This window comes from Hylobates moloch, unplaced genomic scaffold (assembly GCF_009828535.3).
Source record: "Hylobates moloch isolate HMO894 unplaced genomic scaffold, HMol_V3 SCAFFOLD_3, whole genome shotgun sequence".
In the NCBI taxonomy this organism is placed as follows: domain Eukaryota; kingdom Metazoa; phylum Chordata; class Mammalia; order Primates; family Hylobatidae; genus Hylobates; species Hylobates moloch.
Window position 1 is genome coordinate 144,803,148 of NW_026652278.1, and position 27,104 is coordinate 144,830,251.

At 39.8% G+C, this 27,104-nt stretch overlaps 2 protein-coding genes across 2 annotated transcripts in view; one reads left to right on the forward strand and one right to left on the reverse strand.

Annotated features, from left to right (window-relative positions):
- Window positions 1–1,895: 1,895 nt before the first annotated feature.
- On the forward strand, window positions 1,896–5,431 carry TLR2 (toll like receptor 2). Its single transcript, XM_032148486.2, has one exon. The coding sequence runs from the start codon at window positions 2,071–2,073 to the stop codon at window positions 4,423–4,425; it is 2,355 nt and encodes a 784-aa protein (XP_032004377.1). The 5' UTR covers window positions 1,896–2,070; the 3' UTR covers window positions 4,426–5,431.
- A 5,599-nt stretch (window positions 5,432–11,030) lies between these two features.
- RNF175 (ring finger protein 175) overlaps window positions 11,031–27,104 on the reverse strand; it is a 49,797-nt gene continuing 33,723 nt past the window's right edge. Inside the window, exons 5-9 of the mRNA XM_032148492.2 lie at window positions 24,228–24,335; window positions 21,060–21,180; window positions 16,521–16,654; window positions 13,473–13,574; window positions 11,031–11,476 (exon numbers count right to left, since the gene is read on the reverse strand). Of these exons, the coding sequence (XP_032004383.1) occupies window positions 11,356–11,476; window positions 13,473–13,574; window positions 16,521–16,654; window positions 21,060–21,180; window positions 24,228–24,335 (586 nt within the window). The 3' untranslated portion in view covers window positions 11,031–11,355. The remainder of the gene's footprint in view (window positions 11,477–13,472; window positions 13,575–16,520; window positions 16,655–21,059; window positions 21,181–24,227; window positions 24,336–27,104) is intronic.

Below are 27,104 nucleotides of genomic sequence, written 5' to 3' on the forward strand. Positions count from 1 at the left end.
GCTAGAAAACTCACTATTAAAATATATAAAATATAAGAACATCTGTTCATCAAAAGTACTATAGTTTGAATAGCGGTGTCTCCTCCAATATTCATATTGAAACTTAATCCCCATTGTAACAGTACCAATCCTAAAACTAAGTATTAAGAGGTGTGACCTGTGGGAAGTGACTAAGTCACGAGGGCTCTTTCCTCAGGTATGGGATTAGCATCCTTATAAAAGGCCTTGGGATGGCAGGTAGTGCCCCCTTGCCCTCTTGTGTTCTCCCATGTGAGGACACAGCAACAAGGCACCATCTTGGAAGGAGAGAGAATCCCTCACCAGACACAAGTGCACGTGCCTTGATCTTAGACTTCCCAGCCTCCAGAGCTATAGTAAATACATTTCTGTTCTTTATAAATTACCTGGTCTCTGGTATTTTGTTATAGAAGCACTAATGGACTAAGACAAAAAGATTCCATTATGAAAGTGAAAAGGCAACCACAGAGTGGCAGAAGCTTTTGGAGATGATGAATATGTTTACTTCCTGGATTGCAGTGATACCATGAGTGTATACATGTGTGTGTATACATAATGTATACAAATTGTGTTCATTGATTATGTACGGTTTCTTTGTATACCAATTATGCCTTAATAAAGCTAAGGAAAAAAAAGAAAATCCAGAATAAATATGCATGGTATGATCCATTTATTTAAAACAAAAAAAAGAGGAGGGAATGCAAAGCAGTGGTTTTGGTGCAAACATAAAAATTCTGGCTCCAACAGCATTTAAATTCCCAAACTAAGCATGTTTACGTTTTAATTCTTTGTGGCCATAAATTGTACAGCTCAGGCCTTTATAATCTCTCAGATTCTGTGAATGTGGGCAATTAGTTTTACTCATAAAAAGTTTTTTTTTTTATTATACTTTAGGTTTTAGGGTACATGTGCACAATGTGCAGGTTTGTTACATATGTATCCATGTGCCATGTTGTTTTGCTGCACCCATTAACTCGTCATTTAGCATTAGGTATATCTCCTAATGCTGTCCCTCCCCCCTCCCCCCACCCCACAACAGTCCCCGGAGTGTGATATTCCCCTTCCTGTGTCCATGAGTTCTCATTGTTCAATTCCCACCTAACTCATAAAAAGTTTTGTTCTTGGGGATAAATTTTTTAAAAAATTTTTTGTATAGTTAGCACACTGAGAAAATACAGACAAAGGCATACAGATGCAAGGAATGGGGTAGCTGAATAGAGCCAAAGAATGATATGGGGCCCAGAAGGTGGGCAAAGAGAAAGTTGTTGGGTTTATGGTTACAAGTAAACTAGCAGTTGTGGTGCAGATAGTTTTATTTCCCCCACATTAATCTGAACAGCCCATCCAGACTTAAACACTGCTTTTTGCATTTACTTCTAGGCAGGAAGACAGGGTTCTGATGGTGTGAGTCTCCTTCAATCCACCAAACCACCTTGGTCTGCCTGGAGTTTCCAACACCCCTCCTGCCTGCTGGTGATAGGTGCGAGGCAGGTTGATGAACATGCAACTTTTTTCTTTTGGTCCCAAAGCATGCTACTACTGGAGTTTCATCCAGTGAATGAGAGCTATAGTTTGGTTCTGTGAGATCCCTATGAATCAAGGCTGGGGGCGGGGGGGCATTGAAGCGGAGAAAAGAAATGCTTAAATGTTAAGAAAGTTTGAAGTGCAGAAAAAGGTGATTGTAAATCCATATGGTTAAGCTTAGCCCATTTCTTAAAAGGCTTGATTGCTCATTCCTCCATTCATTGATTTACTCACTCTTCCAATCCATGTTATTGAGTCTTGCTCTATATTTCCAGATGGTTGTGCTTTTAAGTACTGTATAGTGGTTGTATATCTGTGTTAGCATTGCTGAATGTATCAGGGAATTCATTTTTTTATCCCCATTCATTCGTTCCATTCATCTGTTTCTCTCTCTCTCTCTCTCTGTGTGTGTGTGTGTGTGTGTGTGTTATGCCTAGAAAACATTTCTCAAGAATTAGAATTATGATATGCTGTCAAACACAATGACTTATTTGAACCTCTTTTATTTGTAGGTTGAATCACTGGACAATGCCACACACTTTGTGGATGGTGTGGGTCTTGGGGGTCATCATCAGCCTCTCCAAGGAGGAATCCTCCCATCAGGCTTCTCTGTCTTGTGACCGCAATGGCAGCTGCAAGGGCAGCTCAGGATCTTTAAACTCCATTCCCTCAGGGCTCACAGAAGCTGTAAAAAGCCTTGACCTGTCCAACAACAGGATCACCTACATTAGCAACAGTGACCTACAGAGGTGTGTGAACCTCCAGGCTCTGGTGCTGACAGCCAATGGAATTAACACAATAGAGGAAGATTCTTTTTCTTCCCTGGGCAGTCTTGAACATTTAGACTTATCCTATAATTACTTATCCAATTTATCATCTTCCTGGTTCAAGCCCCTTTCTTCTTTGACATTCTTAAACTTACTGGGAAATCCTTACAAAAGCCTCGGGGAAACATCTCTTTTTTCTCATCTCACAAAATTGCGAATCCTGAGAGTAGGAAATATGGACACCTTCACTAAGATTCAAAGAAAAGATTTTGCTGGACTTACCTTCCTTGAGGAACTTGAGATTGATGCTTCAGATCTACAGAGCTATGAGCCAAAAAGTTTGAAGTCAATTCAGAACGTAAGTCATCTGATCCTTCATATGAAGCAGCATATTTTACTGCTGGAGATTTTTGTAGATGTTACAAGTTCCGTGGAATGTTTGGAACTGCGAGATACTGATTTGGACACTTTCCATTTTTCAGAACTATCCACTGGTGAAACAAATTCATTGATTAAAAAGTTTACATTTAGAAATGTGAAAATCACTGATGAAAGTTTGTTTCAGATCTTGAAACTTTTGAGTCAGATTTCTGGATTGTTAGAATTAGAGTTTGATGACTGTACCCTTAATGGAGTTGGTAATTTTAGAGCATCTGATAATGACAGAGTTATAGATCCAGGTAAAGTGGAAACGTTAACAATCCGGAGGCTGCATATTCCAAGGTTTTACTTATTTTATGATCTGAGAACTTTATATTCACTCACAGAAAGAGTTAAAAGAATCACAGTAGAAAACAGTAAAGTTTTTCTGGTTCCTTGTTCACTTTCACGACATTTAAAATCATTAGAATACTTGGATCTCAGTGAAAATTTGATGGTTGAAGAATACTTGAAAAATTCAGCCTGTGAGGATGGCTGGCCCTCTCTACAAACTTTAATTTTAAGGCAAAATCATTTGGCATCATTGGAAAAAACCGGAGAGACTTTGCTTACTCTGAAAAACTTGACTAACCTTGATATCAGTAAGAATAGTTTTCATTCTATGCCTGAAACTTGTCAGTGGCCAGAAAAGATGAAATATTTGAACTTATCCAGCACAGGAATACACAGTGTAACAGGCTGCATTCCCAAGACACTGGAAATTTTAGATGTTAGCAACAACAACCTCAATTTATTTTCTTTGAATTTGCTGCAACTCAAAGAACTTTATATTTCCAGAAATAAGTTGATGACTCTACCAGATGCCTCCCTCTTACCCACGTTACTAGTATTGAAAATCAGTAGGAATACAATAACTACGTTTTCTAAGGAGCAACTTGACTCATTTCACACACTGAAGACTTTGGAAGCTGGTGGCAATAACTTCATTTGCTCCTGTGAATTCCTCTCCTTCACTCAGGAGCAGCAAGCACTGGCCAAAGTCCTGATTGACTGGCCAGCAAATTACCTGTGTGACTCTCCATCCCATGTGCGCGGCCAGCGGGTTCAGGACGTCCGCCTCTCAGTGTCAGAATGTCACAGGACAGCACTGGTGTCTGGTATATGCTGTGCTCTGTTCCTGCTGATCCTGCTCACGGCGGTCCTGTGCCACCATTTCCACGGCCTGTGGTACATTAAAATGATGTGGGCCTGGCTCCAGGCCAAAAGGAAGCCCAGGAAAGCTCCCAGCAGGGACATCTGCTATGATGCATTTGTTTCTTACAGTGAGCAGGATGCCTACTGGGTGGAGAACCTTATGGTCCAGGAGCTGGAGAACTTCAATCCCCCCTTCAGGCTGTGTCTTCATAAGCGGGACTTCATTCCTGGCAAGTGGATCATTGACAATATCATTGACTCCATTGAAAAGAGCCACAAAACTGTCTTTGTGCTTTCTGAAAACTTTGTGAAGAGTGAGTGGTGCAAGTATGAACTGGACTTCTCCCATTTCCGTCTTTTTGATGAGAACAATGATGCTGCCATTCTCGTTCTTCTGGAGCCCATTGAGAAAAAAGCCATTCCCCAGCGATTCTGCAAGCTGCGGAAGATAATGAACACCAAGACCTACCTGGAGTGGCCCATGGATGAGGCTCAGCGGGAAGGGTTTTGGGTAAATCTGAGAGCTGCGATAAAGTCCTAGGTTCCCATATTTAAGGCCAGTCTTTGTCTAGTTGGGATCTTTACGTCACTAGTTGTAGTTAAGTTCATTCAGACATAATTATATAAAAACTACATGGATGTACCATCATTTGAGGACTTACTTACTAAAACTACAAAACTTCAAATTTTGTCTAGGGTGCTGTTTTATAAACATATGCCAGATTTAAAAATTGGTTTTTGGTTTTTCTTTTTTCTATGAGATAACCATGATCATAAGTCTATTATTGATATCTGAATATAGTCCCTTGGTATCCAAGGGAATTGGTTGCAGGATCCTTATGGATATCAAAATTCATAGATGATCAAGTCCCTTATAAGAGTGGCATAGTATTTGCATATAACCTGTGTACATTCTCCTGTATACTTTAAATCATCTCTAGATTACTTATGATACCCAATACAATGTAAATATATGTAAATAGTTGTACTGTCTTTTTATTTATATTATTATTGTATTGTTGCTTTTTATTTTCAAAATTTTTAAAACATACTTTTGATCCACAGTTGGTTGACTTCATGGATGCAGAACCCATGGATATAGAGGGCCAACTGTAATCTGTAGCAACTGGCTTAGTTCATTAGGAAACAGCACAAATGAACTTAAGATTCTCAATGACTGTGTCATTCTTTCTTCCTGCTAAGAGACTCCTGTGTGGCCACAAAAGGCATTCTCTATCCCATCTAGCTGTCACTTCTCTGTGCAACTGATCTCAAGAGCAACAAGGCAAAGTATTTGGGGCACTCCCCCAAACTTGTTGCTATTCCTAAAAAAAAGTGCTGTGTATTTCTGATTAAACTTTACAGGATGAGAAATACCTAGACTAGGGTGTATTTTCATGTGATCTGGATCTGTCTTTCTGGCTATTTGATAGGTTTCTCCAGCCATAGTTACTTCAGAGAGTGAGTACACAGTGCAAGGTACAGTAAATTATGTATTTCTGTAATTTAACAAAATAAATACTCAGTTTAGGAGAATTTGAAAGACACTTCCCACATCCGGACTCTGGTCTTCCTCAGCCTCTAACTACCTTTTGAGTTCTAGTTATTGTCCAATCACTCTGACTCTCAGTTCCTGTTTTTTAGTCTATATCTCCTGCATCTTGTTGCTTTTTCCTTTGAAAAGTCTTGTTTTTAATTCTAAAAAAGCCTGCCTTTTTTCCCCTTCTGAATATTTTAAAAAGTACATGTGAGTTAAATAGATTTTTAAGCAAATATATACCTAGAGGTTCCTCATGACTCAAAAATAGTTTGATACACAATAATTTAAAGGTAGATACTACTACCTATGTTAATTTTGCAATCTAGGTATAATAATACCACACATTAAATTTTGATGCAACTTTGTTTGGTAAGAGCTATTTGCTGATTCTATGTGACCTTCTTCTTAAGCTGGGAACCATGTGAAAGGAAGTGAGCCTTCTTTGACCCCTGCTCAATTCTCAACCAGAACTAGGTGTATGTGGTTAATTGGGCACTGGAGTCAGAAAGACCTGGGTTAGTAGACATGTAATCTTTGGCAAGTCACTTGACATGACCCAAAAAGTTTTTCTGTCTTTAAAATAGGGATGATGATCTCTATATCCTAAGATGCTGACAGTATGAAATGTAGGAATGTAAGTAAACCATGAGCCTAAGCTCCTTGATTCCCATTTTCTCTGGAGGGGTGTGGAGGGCAAGAGTACCACGCCTAAGAGAATGGGCACTATGGGTTCGTTTGTGGGGTGAGGGTGATGTCTGTAGTAGATGTTAGCTATTATTATTTTCCAAGAAGAGACTTCAGTCCCTTATATATTATGGCTTGTAAATGGATATTTTTCTGTTATGGATACTAGCAGGGATATAAGGGATCCTGCTGTTTGCAGAAAAATACCACAAAGAAATATATGCTCATTAAGTGCAGAACAAGCTTTTCCTTGGGGAACTCGCATAGGGCTGCTGCTGTTTCACACGACCTCCCAGAAGAATGTTATGGAGGAAACAGTAGCCAGCCTTAAAAAAAAAATCAGGCCCGGCATAATCCCAGCACTTTGGGAGGCTGAGACAGGAGGATTGCTTGAGCCCAGGAGTTGGAGACCAGCCTGGGCAACATGGCAAAACCCTGTCTCTTACCAAAAAATATAAAATATTAGCAGGGCATGGTGGCATGTGCCTCTGGTCCTAGCTACTCGGGAGACTGAGGTGGGAGGATCACCTGAGCCCAGGAGGTCCAGGCTGCAGTGAGCTGTGATTGCACCACTGCACTCCAGCCTGGGTGACAGAGCAAGACACTGTCTCAAAAAAACAAAACAAAACAAAACAAAACAAACAAAAAACAAGTTTAGAAGAAGGAAACTTGAGGAGATTCCACAGACACCAAACACAGTAATGGACTTTCTGCTTTACTTCTCTGTTTCCTACATTAAGCACCATGTTAATTACGAGAACAAGGTAGATTTAACATTGACTTGATCTATGTTTAATTTCAAGAAATTAAAATATCAACTGAAATAGCTTCATAGTTAATTGATAGATTTAAAATAATCTTTAAAAAATAATCTTTAGGACGGGCGTGGTGGCTCATGCCTGTAATCCCAGCACTTTGGGAGGCTGAGGTGGGAGGATCACCTGAGGTGATGTGGTGCCTATTCACATTAAAGGTGGATCTTCCTCTCCGAGTCCACTGACTCAAATGTTAATCCCCTCCGGCAACACCCTCACAGACACACCAGAAACAATACTTTACCAGCTATCCAGGCAGCTTTCAATCCCATCAAGTTGACACCTAGTATTAGCCATAATACTCTCCAATCTTTTTTCAGTGTATATATACACACTACTTTACAAAATTCGGATTAGATTGTAAATACTTAAACTTTATAAAGAAAATGGCATCTTCATTTTTTTCTGAGGCTGTTTAGTGATTATCTGACATTCCTGAACTCTGAGGGTCATTGTGAATCCCATTCAGATAAATACTGGCTTATTTGCCCAGAGTTCTAAATGGTTCTAAAAGCTACCATTGTGGCTATACATAAAAGATAAGTGGGAACTAAACTAGAGATCAGTTTAAGGGTTCTTTTTTTGTTTAACAGGAGAAAAACTAATTTTTGTTAGTGCTTTATCCAAATGTGAAGTCTTTTATTTGTCAATAGACTATAAGCTCAAGAATCTTGTTTTATCTCCCTACCCCTTGAACATGCCTACTATATAGTAAGTATTGAATTATTGGAATGTTTTCAGAGTAGAGAAATAAGGAATTAAAAATTCTATAATCTGGATGCTGAATCAACCATAATGAGAGAGGAGAAAATGAAAAATCAGTTGGGTAGACAGCTAAGGCTAGTCTTCAGAGAAGCAGCCTGCTTGAAAAATCACAGCTACAGGCAAAAATAGAGCAGCCTGGGGAAAACTCAGGCTGCACCTGCACAGATAAGCAGGCAAGGTCCAGCAGAGAAGCCTTTAGTTCTTTGTGTGATTAGCAGGCTCCCAGGAAAATGTTTTCTCCCTTTTTCAGATATGAACACGGGGGGCTCCATGGGAGATTGCACTGGAAACAGAGGGGGCTTACCTAAAACAAACCCACAGTTATTCATACAAGAAAAAAGCTATGCTTTGTGCTTACCTAGAGATATCTCACAGCTGTATAGATAGGTGGAGTTGTGCAGACAGGTTTTCAAATAAGAGAAGTTACTCAAACAGCTACAGAGATGAGAGGAGTTTCTTACAAAAGCTTTTGCATTCAACTGTAAAATGGCACCCCACTTGGGCACTCCTCTCCACTGTGGAGAGCTTTCTTCTTTCACTTATTAAACTTTTGCTCCAACCTCACCCTTTGCGTCCATGCTCCTTCATTTTCTCAGTCATGACACAATAAGTTCAAATAACACCTTAGACAACGAGACCATGGACCCTGACCTATTTCAATAATACTGAAGCATTGGGCAGTTTGAAAGAGGAAAGTTCTCAACAGTTAGAAATTGTAGTGTGAATTATCTTAATGATGGACCTTTGAATAGCATTACGTATAGTGCCAGTATCTCAACAAGGAAAATAATCATTGTATTTCCTTTCTACTTCATACAAGTGTAATGGCTTCAAGTATTGCAGAGTAGATGTCTGGTGTTGATGTATACAGTCTTGGCTGTTTAAAAAAGGACCAGTAATTTAAATTAATTTTGAGAGTCTAACATATCATTCATGGATTAATTCTTTCTGACTGGTCTTCTCTATTCAGTTATTTTGTTCTCTTCTGCCAGATTAATTTACTCTTTCAAAAAATATTTTTTCAGTGCCTATTATGTGCTAGGCAGTGCTCAAAGTGCAGGGGATATGGTAGGGAACAAAACAGATAAAATTCCTTGTCTTCATGGAGGAGAAGACAATAAATTTATGATAGGATTTCAGGTATTGATAAGTGCTATGAAGAAAATAAAAGCAGAGTGCCACAATGGAATGACTGTGCATGTGTGTGTGTGCACGCACACGCAGAGTGGAACAAAAGTGATTCTTCTTGCTTTAGTACAGCTGTTGCAGTGGTTTGAATACTTTTGGCAGCTCCAGGAAACCCAAAGTACCTGTGGCCCATTGAGAAGGTGTGGCGCCTGCTGCCAGAGGCTGTGGGAGTAACCCACTTTTTTTTTTTTTTTAGTGTATCATGAATATCTTTAATCTTCCTTTTTTATTTTTTAAACGTTTATTTTAGGTTCAGGGGTACGTGTGCAGGTTTCATGCATAAGTAAACTTGTGTCATGGGGGTTTGTTGTACAGATTATTTTGTCATTCAGGTACTAAGCCTAGTACCCATAGTTATTTTTTTCTAATCCTCCCTCCTCCCACCTTCCACCCACAAGTAGGATCCAGTGTCTGTTGTTTTTCTCTTTGGGTCCATGTGTTTTCATTGTTTAGCTCCCAGTTAAAACTGAGAACTTGCATTATTTGGTTTTCTGTTCCTGTATTAGCTTGCTAAGGATAATGGCCTCCAGCTCCATTTGTGTTCCTGCAAAGGATATGATCTTGTTCTTTTTGTTTTTTCATTTTTATTATTATTATTATACTTTAAGTTTTAGGATACATGTGCACAACGTGCAGGGTTGTTATATATGTATACATGTGCCATGTTGGTGTGCTGCACCCATTAACTCGTCATTTAGCATTAGGTATATCTCCTAATGCTATCCCTCCCCCCTTCCCCCACCCCACAACTGTCCCCAGAGTGTGATGTTCCCCTTCCTGTGTCCATGTGTTCTCATTGTTCAATTCCCATCTATGAGTGAGAACATGCGGTGTTTGGTTTTTTGTCCTTGCGATAGTTTACTGAGAATGATGGTTTCCAGTTTCATCCATGTCCCTACAAAGGACATGAACTCATCCTTTTTTATGGCTGCATAGTATTCCATGGTGTATATGTGCCACATTTTCTTAACCCAGTCTATCATTGTTGGACATTTGGGTTGGTTCCAAGTCTTTGCTATTGTGAATAGTGCTGCAATAAACATACATGTGCGTATGTCTTTATAGCAGCATGATTTATAATCCTTTGGGTATATACCCAGTAATGGGATGGCTGGGTCAAATGGTATTTCTAGTTCTAGATCCCTGAGGAATTGCCACACCAACTTCCACAATGGTTGAACTAGTTTACAGTCCCACCAACAGTGTCAAAGTGTTCCTATTTCTCCACATCCTCTCCAGCACCTGTTGTTTCCTGACTTTTTAATGATCGCCATTCTAACTGGTGTGAGATGGTATCTCATTGTGGTTTTGATTTGCATTTCTCTGATGGCCAGTGATGATGAGCATTTTTTCATGTGTTTTTTGGCTGCATAAATGTCTTTTGAAAAGTGTCTGTTCATATCCTTCGTCCACTTTTTGATGGGGTTGTTTGTTTTTTTCTTGTAAATTTGTTTGAGTTCATTGTAGATTTTGGATATTAGCCCTTTGTCAGATGAGTAGGTTGCAAAAATTTTCTCCCATTCTGTAGGTTGCCTGTTCACTCTGATGGTAGTTTCTTTTGCTGTGCAGCAGCTCTTTAGTTTAATTAGATCCCATTTGTCCATTTTGGCTTTTGTTGCCATTGCTTTTGGTGTTTTAGACATGAAGTCCTTGCCCATGCCTATGTCCTGAATGGTATTGCCTAGGTTTTCTTCTAGGGTTTTTATGGTTTTAGGTCTAACATGTAAGTCTTTAATCCATCTTGAATTAATTTTTGTATAAGGTGTAAGGGAGGGATCTAGTTTCAGCTTTCTACATATGGCTAGCCAGTTTTCCCAGCACCATTTATTAAATAGGGAATCCTTTCCCCATTGCTTGTTTTTGTCAGGTTTGTCAAAGATCAGATAGTTGCAGATATGCGGCATTATTTCTGAGGGCTCTGTTCTGTTCCATTGGTCTATATCTCTGTTTTGGTACCAGTACCATGCTGTTTTGGGAGTAACCCACTTTCTACAGAAGAGCTCTGTGGTGCAGAAGCTGTCACATGGTAAGAAGCACATAGAGCAGAAGACAAGCACAATGTCCTTAACCATAGATTACTTAACAACTCCACCTACTTTAAAGATGTTGAACTGACGTGAAAGTATTAGCTATGGCTAAATGTTGTATGTGAGAAGTACTTTGCAAACCTCTGAAACACTTTACAGATATTGTTATCAGTCAAACTGGAAGTAGAATGTCCACAGTGCAGTGTAACAAATGTGACATATGCATGAGTTAAGAAACAGATTAATGGGAAAGATGAAAAAACATGCTTTATTTGTTTATTCCATTGTTCAGCTTCTCTTTAAATTCTTTCCACATGGACAAATTACTTGACAACAAAGTTTACTTAGTTTTCTAAACACTTGGGATCATCTCTAAAATTAAAAAAAATTAATATTAAGTGTTGAACCAAGGATTTCAACCATGCAGTATGTTGCTTCTAGGGTCTGCTGTCCTATTCCAGCCCTAGTGAATAGTTAATGCCTTGAACTATTCCTATCACCACAGGTTGCCAGGCCACCAAGTAACGAAGCCAATCCAGGATTTGTCCATACAGAAAATGTGTGCGCTCCCAGCTAAATCTCAGTTAAGGAGGTTGTTCTATATACAGCCAAGTAGCAGAAATATTCATAAATGTCATTTGCAAATGTAATAAACAATGTAATGAATGGGTATTTCCTTTCTTGTTAATTCTGTGTGCTCAGTTAAAAGCCCCTTATGTGAGTTTTATAGCATTACGGTTATCATTGTTACTTACACCACACCCAATTTCTGAAAATAAATTGAAGCTCTTTACAATAAAATCCCAAACTAGAAAACAAGAATCAAAGGCAAGGGTATATGGTAAAAGAAGGAAGAAGAGGGGAATGACTATACTGGAAAACCAAGGATAGTGGAAACTGCTCTAAATGAGCAAAAACAGCTCTGGGCTTTGCTGTAGTCATACATCAGAATGAACCCATTGTATATTACAAAGAATAACACTGGTTCATCAGATAAGAGAGACTTTTTCTGCTGTCTTTGATAAACTGTGCTAGGGAGCTTAATGAATGCATAGTGTCTCTGACAACAATTTTACAAGCAAAATGACAGCTTTTTCACATGTAGATTTTTCTTATATTGAGTCTCAATAAAAGAGTAGTACATGTTTTATTCAACAGTTTATTTTCTCAAGACTACATAAAGAAATGAATTGCCCTTTGTTAAAGTATCACTTGAGGTGACGTTTATGATCATATTATCACCAATTTTATAACAAAGATTTATGCGTTGAGGTTTTATAGGTTAATAACCAAAAACTGTTCTGGACTTGGTATCTTCATTTTAGAAGAGGAATTCCGGGACAGTGGATGAACAGGAAGGTGGAAGGATCATCACACACTTTTAGCCTTGAGTTGGGCTTGAGTGGCACTGACTCACCGAGAAAGGCCAGGTCTGTGGATGGAATGGGCACTGCAGAGGGTGGTCTCTTGCAATGGTATGAGCCTTGAGACCCAAAGATCCACTGATGTTGCCTCCTTCTCTGGTGCCCTCCTTGAATCCCTCCCTGATCTGCAATGCCCAGAGATGAGGGCATTGTTGCCAGTAGCCATTGTTAAACCATACGTATAGGGTTGGTGAGGAACAGGGGAGCAGAAAGCAAGAAAGGTGATTCCTTTAGCATTGTAAAATTTAGGTGACTGTTACTTAGAAAGTACAGAAAGGCTGTCTCTTAGAGAAGAGATGGTACTTGGCAGGTTGATGCCAACCTCTCAGGGCTCTTCTGCTTAAGGGAGGATATGTTTTAATTCCATTCCCGCCCCACTGCCTGAATGAGATATACTATGGTCTTGAGATAGTGAGATTGAAGACAAAGTCTTTCTAGTTAGTTCCGGATGGGGGCCATTACCTTCCTGTGACCTTAATGTGACTTGAGTTTATTCTGTTGCACATCTCTGATGTCTATACAAATCTCAGCTGCTGCCAGAAGCTGACCAACTCTGTAGATCTTTATTTCTTTTCAATATTGTTATCACTAGTGTTTGGCCTAAGAAGAGATGATGCATGGCATGGAATTTAAAAAGCCAAAATCCAGACGGGGAAATACCTACTCATTTCTGGGAATAATAAAATTTGGTACACCCTAACATATTTTAAAAATAGTTTTCTGTACTCTAGCTCACATTTCAGCTTTTAAAATTTCAATTCCAATTTTTCTATTTATGCACCTATCCACCCACCCATCTAATTCCCCCATTTATTCATCCATCCATCCATCCATCCATCCTGAATATTCTTCCATATATTTTACCTATTTTTTGCAATGTCTCATCACATTTCCACTACAGCCCTTAATGTGGAAAACATAGAACATAAAGAGTGGAATGTTTTCTGGCATTTAATTTTCTAACCAGAATAGTATTATAGGCACAGAGGAGAAAAGAGACCATAAGTCATTTTGAAATAGGTGATTAGGGAAAACACAAAATTTTCTGCTGGAACTATACAAAAACACTGAAAGTTTTCATTGAAGAATATATCCCGAGAAACATTCAAGATAATCTCTTATAACCTTTTTGTTTTAAAGGATATGGATTACTGATCATCCTCTTCAAATCAACCTTCTCTTTGCAGTAAGGGCAAGTCTGCTTTTTCCCAACGATACACCAACCTCGGATGCAGAATTCATGAAAGCTGAAGCATCTTGTTAGGGAGGCTTCTAGATATGAAACGGCAATGTCTGGTTCATGATGGCATGGAATGGTCCCATCTTCGGGGTCTAGTGGTGGAGTCATGACTTGATGAGGCACGTCGCTTTTTTCGGGAGGTTCTGTAAGGGACCTGACAATGACAGTGAGCCTGGAGTCACAGCTGCATTCGCTTTATGACCCTGAGGAATTTACTTAGCTTCTTGGCCTTCTTGCCTCACTTGATTCTGGTAAGAATTAGATTAGATAAAGAATGTGAGTCCTTTTTTTTTTTTCCTTTACAGTGATGTCTTCCATAAGTGTATTGTTATATTTCCCCACCTTGTTATTGTGCATTTCTCATGCATTTACTGTAGCATTTCTCTGTTCTACTTTTTGTGCATTATTCATTAGCTTCATGTAATCAGACTTATCTTAGGCCCTTAGACAAGTTAAAATTATTTGCGGTTATAAAGTTACAAATATTTCCATTAACTTCATATTTTTTTTCTTGTATTTTAAAAGTACTGATAAGGAGCCAATTATTTTTAATAGAATATATACCTACTAAACTTCTCAAACTCTAGGCATTTATAGATCCATTAGTATACGTCTCCTGGTCCAGAAAGTCTGACCCTTTGTCCCCAAACTTGAGAGTGAACCCTATGTGTTCTCACAGCACCAGAGACTTACTCTAGTGTAACATGACTTTTGGTACTTACATGTTTCTCCTAGACCATGTGTTACCTGTAGGACTACGTCTCATTCATTTCAGTGTCCTCAGCATCGTAAGCCATGCCTAAGAAATATGTATTGAATGAACATTTGAATGACTCTTTCAAAACTGATTATTTTTGGAAATATATATTTCCATGTTCCCTGATACTATGGATTTGGGAAAAATGAACTATAATGAAATCCATCCTATTGATTTGTTTATTTCTACAATCGCTGCTCCCAGTGTGACTTTCTAGGCCAAGATCACATGATCTTTTGACTGGCCTGTTACACACCCAGGTGAACAGCAACGATGTAGAAGTTCCCTCCCTAACAAATGGAGGAGCTTGGAGGTGTAGCAAGTCAAGGCCATGTATATAACTCCTCAGTATTACATTTCAATGTAACCAGGAGTTTCCATTATTTTATGTTCTTGGAATTGGGGTCATTTTTGCAATATGTTTTAAAATAAAGTGGTATATTATAACAAAGATTTTGAGCCAAAACTCCAACAGCCTTTCATTCAAAAGGGCTGGAATACAGCCCCATCTTCCACAAAGGTATAGAATTCAGGGGCCATTGAGCCAGCACTGAAATGTCCACATTCTCTCTAATGCTCTTTTTCATTTTCAAAATCTCAATGCTGAAAAACTTCCACACTGGAGAACTGCTGCAGAGCAAGACTCAGATAACCCATCCTTGTTAATATGACTCATATTTGCCCATTTCTCAGTAATATGACTCATGCTAAAATGGGCCATTAATAATACTCCCTGAAAAGCAAATTTAAAGGTGACTACATTTTAGATTATATATGCACACATGTACAACAATCCCTAAGGGCTTTTAAAGGTGGAGAGAGAAAATATTTCCATTTGCAAATGGCAGAAGGGGCTCTGTTCCAACATTTGAAAAATAAATCATATTTAAAACTAGGGCCAGACTTGGAAAATTGCTACAAAGAATGAGTATTTTGGGAAAGGTATCACACTGAAAAAACCACTACAGAAATCCATATGGGGTATCTTTGTGTTTTTTCCCTTAAGATTTTAAGGCTTATGTGTTGGAGTAAAGGCTCCTATTACTTTTGAGATGCATTTGGTCCCGGTTTTACTCTCAGGATTGAATAAGTGGAAACTGTCCAGATTAAACAGAATTGAATCATAGGTACTGGACACCGAGGTATGACTGACTAAATTAAGTGGGCTTTAGGCAAAAGACAGATGGTTTAACCATCTCATAATGCCAGAGCTTTGAACTAACTGGGTACATAGCGATGACATTATTAAATTGATACTGTACTATAAAATAAAGATAAATAATACCCTTTTTTGTATTTAGGAAGAATTAAAATACTGATGATTGGCCAACCTAAGCCTAACTTTGGTATCCATAGCAAAAGTAGTATCCATACATGTTCAGGCAACACAGGTTGATTTGTTCAGGGGTCTCGATGCCAGCATTTTTCAGCACATTGAGGCTTTTCTTAATGGTTACTGGAGTTCCCATAGAATGCTGGTTTCCAGGCTCAGGCTGTCTGGTACCTATCATATGAAGATCCCTCAGCCAATGGATAGCTATTTGGGATAGAACCCATTGGTAGAGGAGCCCATGGTCCAAGAACAAATGTCCAAATTTTGGTCCCTGCTTTTGTAATCCAAGGTGTCTTGCCTGTGGCTGTATCTTCTTCTAAAGACTGAAGCTGAGAAGAAGGCTTGGGTTCCTCCCTTGGCTGCTCCCAAGACTACTGTTGCCACAGGTAGGTTCCTAGGATTATTTCTAGGCAAAGCACTCTTTGTATTTCTTGGTTTGCTAAGATTCAGACCTGGGGCTCCACTTGGATAGTCTTAAGTTCCCCTGTGCACCTGATACTTCACTCTTTTTCTCACCTCCAAACCCCTTCTTTCCCTGATCTTTCTTGGCTATCTGCTCGCTTATGACTTCAACCAATTTCCCCTGCTAGCACCCTGCTCAGATACTGCCTTCCTGTCTATGTGGCATTAAGAGTCTTCTTTAAAAAGGAAATTACTGGAGGAGGAGGTTCACCTTAATTAGCAGTTCATTATTAAGCAGGGACAAACAGGAAGACTCAAAAAAAAAAGACTGGGCTGGAGGATAAAGGACTGGGGTTTGGGCATGGAAGGTAAGCAAGATGGAGGAGATGAGGACAGAAGGAGGAGAAGGAAGAAAGAAGGAGGCTTGATGAAGGCCAAACAATTTCCTTTGAAAAGGATACACATGATTACAGGAAAGCTGGTAGGTGTTTTCAATGAGCCCTTCTTCATCAAGCTCCACAATGATCTTCTGCCCACAGACTGCACAGATATTGTCTGATAAGCTCCTTGTAGGCAACCCGCTGACACTGTAGAACTATCAGAGGAAATGGACAGAGCACAGTCGGAAAGGAGAGCACATGCCACTCTCTGAATGCAGGAAGCCACTGCCAGGCACTGGGACAGGCAGCCCTTGGCACATAGAATCTCCACTGCGGCCGGGCACGGTGGCTCATGCCTGTAATCCCAGCACTTTGGGAGGCTGAGGCAAGTGGATCACAAGGTCAGGAGTTTGAGACCAGCGTGGCCAATGGGGTGAAACCCCCTGTCTCTACTAAAAATACAAAAAAGGGACCTGTAATCCAGTATCGGAGGTGAGGAAATCGTTGAACCGGAGGGAGTTGCAGGGATTGATTGTGCCATGATTAAAAGAATCTCCACTGCTTCTAAGATAGTTTAGAATGTGAGACACCGTTTCCTGTAAGAAGAATGCTACAGAGGGGTTAAGGTTTCCAGGCAAAAACTCATTGAATTCCAAATGGACCCAAAGCACATTGCCAATTATAACCTCTCATCTAACCTTCACATTGAGGAATCCTTTCACAGGAATCATTTTTATCCAGGGCTGGAGTTAAGAGGAACTTTCAGAGGAAGCCTTTGAGTTTAATCCATAGATTGGCCCTTCCCTTTATTGTCCTGGAGATTCTGATTCAGATCTCTGGAGTAAACCGAGGCATCTCTCTGTCATTTAAATCCCCATGTTTTTATTGGGTGCATGCTGAGGAATCACCATTGGAAGGCAATGCATTTAGAACTTTACCTTGGGATATCTGCATCTTCCCGTACTGTGGATAAGGAGTGGTTCTCAACACTGGCAGCATATTAGAATCCCTAGGAAGCTTTTTTTTTTCCAAAGAAAATTATTTTATAATAGTTTTAGATTTAAAGAAAAGATACAAAAATATGACAGAGATTGGCTATATACCACATATCTAGTTTCCCTATATTATTATTAGATTGATTATAAGGAATTGGCCCACACATTTGTGGGCAAGTCAGAAATTTGCAGAGCAGGTTGGCAGGCCAGCAGGCTGGAAACTCTGGCAAGATTGATGTTGCAGTCTTGAGGCAGAACTCCTTTTTCTCTAGGAAGCCTCAGTTTTTGCTATTAAGGCCTTCGACTGATTGGCTGAGGTCTATGTGGAATATTAAGGGTAATCTCCTTCACGTAAAGTCAATTGATTATAGATATTAATCATATCTGCAAAATACCTTTGCATCAACATGTAGACTAGTGATTTTACCAAACAAGTGGGTATCATAGCCTAGGCAAATTGACTCTAAAATTTAATCATCACAACCTCGTTAAGGGAGGAGAATTTATATAAATTATGTGGAATTCTTTTGCACAGATTTGACTATTCTCTTCCACTTATTTATTTATTCAATCATTTATTGATATCAACGTGGACCCATGGATATTTATTTTATGCTTTGGGTTATAACTCAATACTACTACTATTACTATTTTGTTGCTCAAATTCCAGCTTTGGCCATTGGGAGCTCTTTCAGTTGGCTCCCGTGTCTCTTTGACATATCCCCAATCACTGTGGAGTTCTTTTGTTTTGTTTTTTAGCATTTTCTTGCTTTTGGTCACTATGAGATGCTCCAGGCTTATATTGTGTATTCTTTGCCCTGACCTGTAATCAGCCACTTCTTCAACAAGCCCCAGTTCCTTTTATTGTAGAATGATATTAGAAAACAAGATCTGGACACTATGTATATTCATTGCCCCTAGGACCTCTTAGCTGACAGAACAAGGAATTCATCTGTATATACTAACACACACACACACACACACAGACACACACACACATATCTGTAAATATTTCTATATCTATCCATGTATATCTATATTAAGCTAGACAATTACAATTACAGAATACATGTATGGTGGTATCAAAATTGTTAACCCATAGACTTGACAGCAACAACTTTATCAACTAGAGTACAGTGCTTAGGACACAGTTTCTTTTGTTTTTAGTCTTATGATCTCCATTCATTTCAAAGTTACTTAGGTCAGCACCTTTGTTCCCACCCCTTTCAATGAGGTTATTTCATACATTTGTAATATGGTTAGATTCTTTTGGCATGATCTGAATTCTATCCTTGGATTCTCTGACTTCCTAAATTATTTTTAAAATTTGCATAAATTTAAGGTTCACACTTTCTATGGATTTTGAGAAATGTATAGTGTTATGTATCCACCATTATCGTATCACACAGAAGAGTTTCACCACTCTAAATTTCCTGTGCTTCACCTATTCAACCACGCTCCTTCCCTAAAGCCTTGGCAACCACAGATCTGTTTAGCAACTCTATAGTTGCACCTTTTCTAAAATGTCATATAAATGCAGTCATACAGGATGGAGCCTTTTCAGACTGGCTTCTCTCACTCAGCAACATGCATTTAAGATTCACTCCATGGTTTTGGATGGTTTAATAGCTCATTACTTTTCCTAAGGAGTTTTTTTTATTTGGTTGGTTTTTGTTTTTTTTTTTTTTTTTGGAAGCAGATGCACTGGCTCTACTCCCAGAGATTCTGATTTACTTGCTCTGGTGTGGGGCTTAGGCACTGATAGGGGAATGGAGATTGTATCTCCTTACCTCAGTCACAAGCACATGTGCATGCACAAGTGTCTGTGGACACACACACACCCCCCTCATTAATCCAAGTCACTGGTGGCTGTACCAATGGCTTGAGGCAGTGGTTTTTATAGATTTGGTAGCTGGAATAAACAGACAAGATGACAAGATGTTAAGAACTGGTTGGGTTGGATCAGGTGAGAAGTCTCCCAAAAGCTGGTGCTTAAAGACTTGGTTGTCTTGCCAGGTAAAGTCTCTTCTTCCTGATCCACTTGAGAACAGCCACATATAATTCTAATATTTCTTTTCTGTCCATAAACACAAGAGGCTTTGGGAATTTTCCAAGGGGTATAACTTCTGTTTTCTCTTGGAGAAACTGGGAATAAAAATGCTCCTTCCTGTGCTCACATTAAACCTTATAAGAAAGGCAGTTGTATTGTTCCAGCATTTCACCACAGAATCTGGGCTGCAGGCTTTAGGAAAAGAGTAAGATAGAGCGTATGGTGGAGGGGAAGGACGAATGCGGTGAGGAGGAAGTCAAGGCCATAGCCACTTAGGTCCTGCTCCAGAAATGGAGGGAACAGTCCAGAAGTTCACCCTTTTCTTGCTACTTACACTGTTTTTTTCTTTTTTTAAAAAAATTAAATTTAATTTAAAATTCCAGGATACACGTGCAGGTTTGTTGCATAGGTAAACATGTGCCATGGTGGTTTGCTGTACCTATCAACCCATCAGCTAGGTATTAAGACCCACATGCATTAGCTATTTTTCCTGATGCTCTCCCTCCCTCTCCCCTGACAGGCCCCAGTGTGTGTTGTTCCCCTCTCTGTGTCCATGTGTTCTCATAGTTCAGCTCCCATGTACAAGTGAGAACAGGCAGTGTTGGGTTTTCTGTTCCTGTGTTAGTCTGCTGAAGATAATGGCTTCCAGCTCCATCCATGTCCCTGCAAAGGACATGATCTCATTCCTTTTTATGGCTGCATAGTATTCCATGGTGTATATGTACCACACTTTCTTTATCCAGTCTATCATTGATGGGTTGTTTCCATGTCTTTGCTTTACACTGGTTTGTCTACTTCACATCTGGCTGTGTACCAGGAGACACATGTAGACGACAGAGATGTGGAATTCTTGAAACTACTAAGTCATCCCTAGAGCCTTTAGTCTGTAAGTTTTTAAGAGATATGCAAGAGTCAGACATAGATAAATGCCCCTGATATCTGAATCAGGAATACATCTAACTAGAAAGTATGTCCATTCTGGATTTTAATCTTAAAAGAGTTCAAAAAAAGAAAAGAAAAACAACTGTTAGAGATTAACAGTTAGGTAACAGTATAGAACCAGAATACATCTAGCACACTTTTTATATCTTCTACTTCTTCAGATGCTATATAATGTGACTGGTATTTATAATAAGTATTACCCAGAGGCACTGTTGATTCTGAACTGTTTTATGCAGCATCAAATATAGTTTTTATTTGCATTAGGCAGGGTTTTGGACAGAGCTAACAGGTTTTAGTTATTGTTAATGTTTTACTAATCCTTAAATGTTGGCAATTGGAGTATGCTAGATACAATAACACAAATAATTTGCATATTTTATTTTAAAAGATGCCTTATTCCACAAGGATTCTATATAAGACATGTATTTTCCAATTAATTAACAAAGACAATTTTTTGATGCAAGGAGAATCCAGGGAGCAACTGGGCTAGGTGAACCAAAATAGTTCCAAAGGAAACGATAATCAGTATATGGAGAAAGACTGTTTTATTTCTGAAAATGGATGCAGACATGTAAGAAGAGACCATTTCTCTATGTGTCATAAATGGTTTCAGAAAATGAAAGCAACACTTACCCCTATAGTGGAAGCCATGTAGTCTGAGCAGATCTCGGCAAAGTCTCTCCCCATTACTCCATAGTAGAGGCCGTAGAACAAAGACACAATGCCAAAATCCATGGAATCTCTAGCTTTGATTCTATTGAAAACAACAGTATAAAGAAATAAGAATGTGGCATATTTCCAAACAGCTGGAGTTTGGAAAATATTTCCTGTTGATGGTATCTAAGAGAACCTTGTGGGTATTTTTTTTTCATTTATTTGTTTGATTTTTCTTTTTTAAATGAAATAATTTAAAATTCTCTGAATTTCCCTCAAATTGTAGCACTCAGTGCCAACTGGACAAAGGAATTCTTCAGATAGCCTTCAAGTGCTTCTTAGGACTGCAGTGCCTAGACAAGCCAACTGTGACCAGTGGTTTCAGGCTCAGCTATAGGTAGGCCTCAGCAGCTTGTAACAGTTTCCATCTCCAGGCCACATGCTAGGTAACTCCAATCGGCAGCTAACATTAAGAACCACTAGAGCAATAGTTCTCAGCCCTAAACATAGATTAGAATCACCTGGGAAGATTTAAAAGCGCATTGACACATGGGCCCACCACCAAGGACTGGAGTTTAGTTTATCCGGGTTGGGATCTGGACAGCAGTATTTTTAAAGAGCTTGTCAAGTGATTGATTCTTTAATACAACAAGGATTGAGTATGTCTGCTGTAGAACTTAGATTTTTATAAAATGCTTTCCAATGATCTTTCCTAACAAGTGCTTGAGATAGATATTATCACCCCCACTTTGCATATGAAAACATGGAGACTTAGAAAACATTATTTGCTTGACACAACAATTGGTATGTCACAAAGCCACAAACGAAGCTCACATCTTGAAGCCCTTGATTATCATGCCAGAGTTGCTATGTATTAACTGAAAAAAACTCTTTGCAAGTTAAATCATATTTCACTTATACCAGGATTCTTTGTGATCATCCCCCCAGCCAGTTTTTTTTTTTTCTTAAGGGAAAGCTCTCTTTTAAAAGTGAATAATTTGCCCTAAATTTAATTTATGAATCTAAATAATTGCACATTTGGTTTGCTCTATCTATAAAACAATCTCAAATATCAGTGGTGAGCCTTGGTGGATCTGATTGATTCAGGGAAGGGAGGAAAATGTGGACAAGAGTTGGGTAGTCTCTCTCTAAAACCTATTTCTGTTTTCTGTTCATTGCAGGAAGAAATGGTGAAGGCAGACAGCTTTGTAGATTTAGAAGGTACAGATTTTTGGGTGATATGAACTGAGGCTTCCAACATGGGTGGTAGCTTCATCCTTTCAGGATTTGTCTGGGTATATCTGAGAATTAGGACAGTGGGGGAAATGAAGAGTATCTTCCCTCTATGTCCAGGGAAATATGTATCAATAATTTTATTGATAAAAAGTAGAGTAACACACTTGTGGCTCCCTAGGAAAAAAGCTTAATACGATGATAATCATCAAGTAGTGGAAAAAAAAATAGTTCCTTTTCTAAAGGGTTAAGTTTTTGGTATGCCTTACCGTAGGAAAATTCATGAATAAGGATCTTGAAATCTTATGAGGTAATAATCTTGGAACAGCTATAGTTCCCAGTGATTTCAAAAAAATCCTTATGAGTATTTTTATGTTCACTAAAATAAACCAGTATAGATAGTATGTTAAAAAAGACATTACCATGTCTTTCTATATCCTAACCTAGCAATAATAGATCTGTACAATTACTTTCTACCCCTTTCCTGCTAGAAAATGTTAGGTGCTCCCGCTCCGAAAGTTTTATAAATGCTTATAAAATCAGATTGCTATGCTGCCATAGGAAGAGCCCTTTCATCCAGGGCTGACTCTCCATCCAATTGCCTTCCCTGTTTTCTGAGTAAAGGGTTGATGATCTCTCCTTTTCAATTTCTGCTATGATCCCAGAAGTTTAGAGTAACTTTGATGTGAGAGCTATTCTGGGGGATTTGTATTTGAGCTGCTTTCCATAGCTGTGTGGTATGTCTTCAGTCCCCTTTCCAGGACACAGGCTGGTTACTCAGCCTCAGTTGTGCCCCTGAGAATGCCATCCACAGTATGTCTCAGCAACCACCTTAAGCGGGAGCACAGCTCTTAGTCAAAGATATGGTTATCCCTACTTCCTTTATCTCTCCCTAGACTTTCTTGCTCTTTTATACCTTTACTTCTCTTTCAATTTCTTTTTTAAAACTCCCCATCTATTAAACAATAGATACTGACATGTTTTCTGTCCTTCAAATCTTTTTTATTTGTTTATTTGGTTTCCCAGCTTATATTTTTTTCCAATTAAAATTGTTTTTTAGACGAGTTCTGGCCATGTTGCCCAGGCTGGTCTTGAACTCCTGGCCTCAAGCAATCCTCCCACCTCTGCCTCCCAAGTAACTGGGATTACAGGCATGAGCCACAATGCCCAGCCTCTTACAATTTCTAAACACTCACATTTCTTCCTTTTCCAAGTATCCCCAACACAAGGCATTTCATGACTATCAGAAACCAAATTCAAGAGAGCAGTGCTGTCCAATGGAAATACAGCCACAAATATAATTTTAAATTTTCTGGTAGGTGCATTTAATAAGTCAAAAAAACCCAACAAAAAACAGGTGACATTAATCTCACCAATACATTTTAAATACTATCATTTCAAAATGTAATTGATATAAAAATGTTTTTTATGTAAGTCTTTGAAATTCAGTATGTATTTCACACTTAGAGTACATCTTATTTCATATTTTAGGTGTTCAGTAGTCACATGAGCTAGTGGCTACTATACTGGACAACATAATTCTAGAGGTTTTAGATAAGAAGATAGATATAAAAGGAGATCTAGGTACTTGAGAATGTTGTAGAAGAGAAATTAGTTCAGTAAGAATTACTCTAGCATAATTGTAGGTCCACTGTTAATAGTAATCTTTTAAATTTGCAGACCAAATATAAATTCTCCTTAAACCTCCTAATTTAAAAAAATTATTTTGTAGGGTGCTTCTTTCTTCCCTTTCTATTGGTTTTCCCCAGAGAAGACTATGTGTGGATATCTACTATAAAACATGTGTGCGTGGAAAATTGTAGGGCCAGATGCTTCCGGATTAAGAGAACATGATGAGGTGAGTGTGCCAAGCAAGTGCTTGGAGATATTAATGTCTTAACTGGAGATACTTACTTGAAAAACAGATTGAATCCACACATTGTAAACATGATCGCCAAGTAACCCACAACACCAAATGCATAGCTGAGTTTGTAGATCAAAAGAAACCATTTGTAGACCAATCTGTGGAGTGAAAAATGGGGAGAAACTCAGAACGTGGTAATATTATAAAATATTTTGTCTTTTTCAAAGACTTATAAATCAGTTTTTAGTCTCTAAAATTATATTTAAAACACACAACACAGATGTATAAAGCAATAAGCATTATATGAATAGAACTATCATGCTCATGTGTTTCTGTGTATATGCATATGTGAATTCTTTTTAAATGTGTCTATGTCCCTCACGTGCTTCACTTAAAAATAGCCTTCAGGAATGGTTACTCTTCCTGGGACCGTGCCTCCCCACACCACCCCCGTCTCATTTGGTCCTAGGGTTAATCTGGAGTGGTTTCAGCAGGAGTGCCTTAGAGGTGAACAAAAGGTGGGATGAGAAGTCAAAGGGGAGTCCAGAACTTCTTCCTCAGGAGTTTTTCTTCCCTCTTGTTCTGTTGCTCCCTTTCCCCCAGCCCCAGTTCAGATATCACCAGTAGTGGGCCCAGCCCTCATCCCATGTCCACTCCACCCAAAGAGCCCTCCCCTAGCCCAGGGGATGAAATGACGAGAGCCCCAGGCTATTTCCTTCTGCTGTGTGGAAGGGTCCTGCGTGTACCCCAGCACCCTCTGTGACCTTCCAAGGCCTTTCCTTGTTCCTAAAGGGTCTAAGTGGAGAAGGAAAAGGATGAGGATGGAGGGTGAGTGGAGAGAATCTAGAAGGAAGCCCTCCCCTCTGCTGGTTTCCTTCTTCATTGGCAGTAAAGGCCCTTAGAAAAAAACTACAAGAAGGACCATGTGACAGCTTCATGTCTAGGAGGATGGGGGAAGAGGCTGGGAGCCCAGTTCCATTCTTGGAGGGCCACAGCAGAGGGGCTATGCCCATTGGTACAAGAGGTGGTGGATGGAAAAGCTGGGGGCTTATCTTTATTGCTCAAAGAAAATGAAGAGGTGGCTGGAAAGCTGCTTACAAGGGTGGGCAATGGCAGAAGGCCCTGTTTGCCTCACATCCCTTTCCCTGCACATCCTCTTGGAGTCTCTTTCCTGCCTTTCACTCCAAACTGCATCCAGAGATTTAGCCCCACCCTCCCACCCCCAAGCCCTGAGCCCTGTCTCTGACTCTCTCACCTTTCCCAGCTCACTCCCTATTGGAGCCATTGCACCAAATGCTTAAGATCTATGATATTACTAGCATAAGGTTTCAGTATGATTTTAATAGGTGCTCTATTTCACTGAGTTCCAGTCAGAAGGGACCTTCTGAACATCACGGTTTAAATGGGTTGTAGGCTAGCCCGTGAAATGAGTTGTCATATACATCAGTTCTATGGTGAACTGCCTTCTGCACTTGAAGCAACTGATATTCAAGGGCGTCTGTGCTACCACCTCCTCCACCAGGTGTGATCCTGCCCCAGTGGGGAGTAGGCAGGGGTGAGCTATGTGGGGGAGCGGGCAGGGGTGAGCTGCGTGGGGGAGCGGGCAGGGGTGAGCTGCGTGGGGGAGTGGGCAGGGGTGAGTTACGTGGAGACAGAAACTTGCATGGGCTGCAGAAGTTGGCTGAAATTACTGTGAGGCTGTGTGGCCTTGAAAGGAAGCCAGAGAAGGCTTTTGGGGTCTTTCTGCCACAGTGACTCTTGAGCCATGGGTTCTTTTCATTTGTCAGTACTGAGCAGCTTAGATCATTGCTCAGGGCAGCCAGATCAAGGTGGAAGTTTATGTTGCTAAAAGTGGTGATGATGGAGAAACAGGCAAGCTCTGAGAAGGTCCCCTCTACTAGGCCCCCAACACCTGCCAGTACCAGAATATGGTTCCTTGAACTCCACACACACTGGTGACCCATCTCCCTGCCTTAAGGGGCCTCTCTCAAACTTCTGCCAGCATTAGAGATGTTCTAGGACTAATAACCTTTAAACTGCAGGGTTTCTCTGTGCAAAGCGGTTTGTTGAATTAATGAAGCCATAGAATGCTTTTGGGAGCAGGAGCTTTGCAGCCAAGTAGTTCTTTGGTCTGATCCAGGGCTTTGCTGCTTACTGCCCATGGGACTGTGGTCAATTTACTTGGCATTGCTTCCTATGATTGCCTAATTTATAACGTGAGGATAACACTAGCTCCTAAAGTTGTTCTGAAGATTGTGTGAGCTAATGTATTGATGTTTATTGACTTGGCACACTAAATGCTCAATGTGTCATATCACTGTTATGGATGTGTTCGGTTTTCCAAATCTCAAGCCCCACTTCTCCTGCCATTTTCCTGCTTATTGGGGGCACCTATTTTCAGGAACAGTAGAGTCCAGAACTTCCTTGCTACCCAGACTTACACTGTAAGGCAGATAAGCCAGATAGGAGATTGTGTAACTTCTTCAGAGCAGCCTCCAAAAGGAAAGCTTGGCCTTAGGTTGGATTCGATGTGATCAAGCCCAGCTATTTGTGGCTCGGGTGTGTGTGGGTTTTTTTTTTTTTTTTTTTTGAGGTGGAGTCTTGCTCTGTTGCCCAGGCTAGAGTGCAATGGCGCGATCCTGGCTCACTGCAACCTCTGCCTCTGGGTTCAAGTGATTCTCCTGCCTCAGCCTCCCGAGTAGCTGGGATTACAAGCATCTGCCACCACACCTGGCTAATTTTTGTATTTTTAGTCGAGACAGGAGTTCACCATGTTGGCCAGGCTGGTCTCAAACTCCTGACCTCAGGCGATCCACCCACCTCGGCCTCCCAAAGTGCTGGGATTACAGGCGTGAGCCACCGCGTGTGTGGCTTATTTCTGACCCTGAACTTCACTGCTTGCCAGACAAACCAACTGTAGTTGAGAG

Bases quoted from the DNA above. Each gene is read 5' to 3' on its own strand.
- TLR2 (XM_032148486.2), top strand. From the start codon at position 2,071: ATGCCACACACTTTGTGGATGGTGTGGGTCTTGGGGGTCATCATCAGC.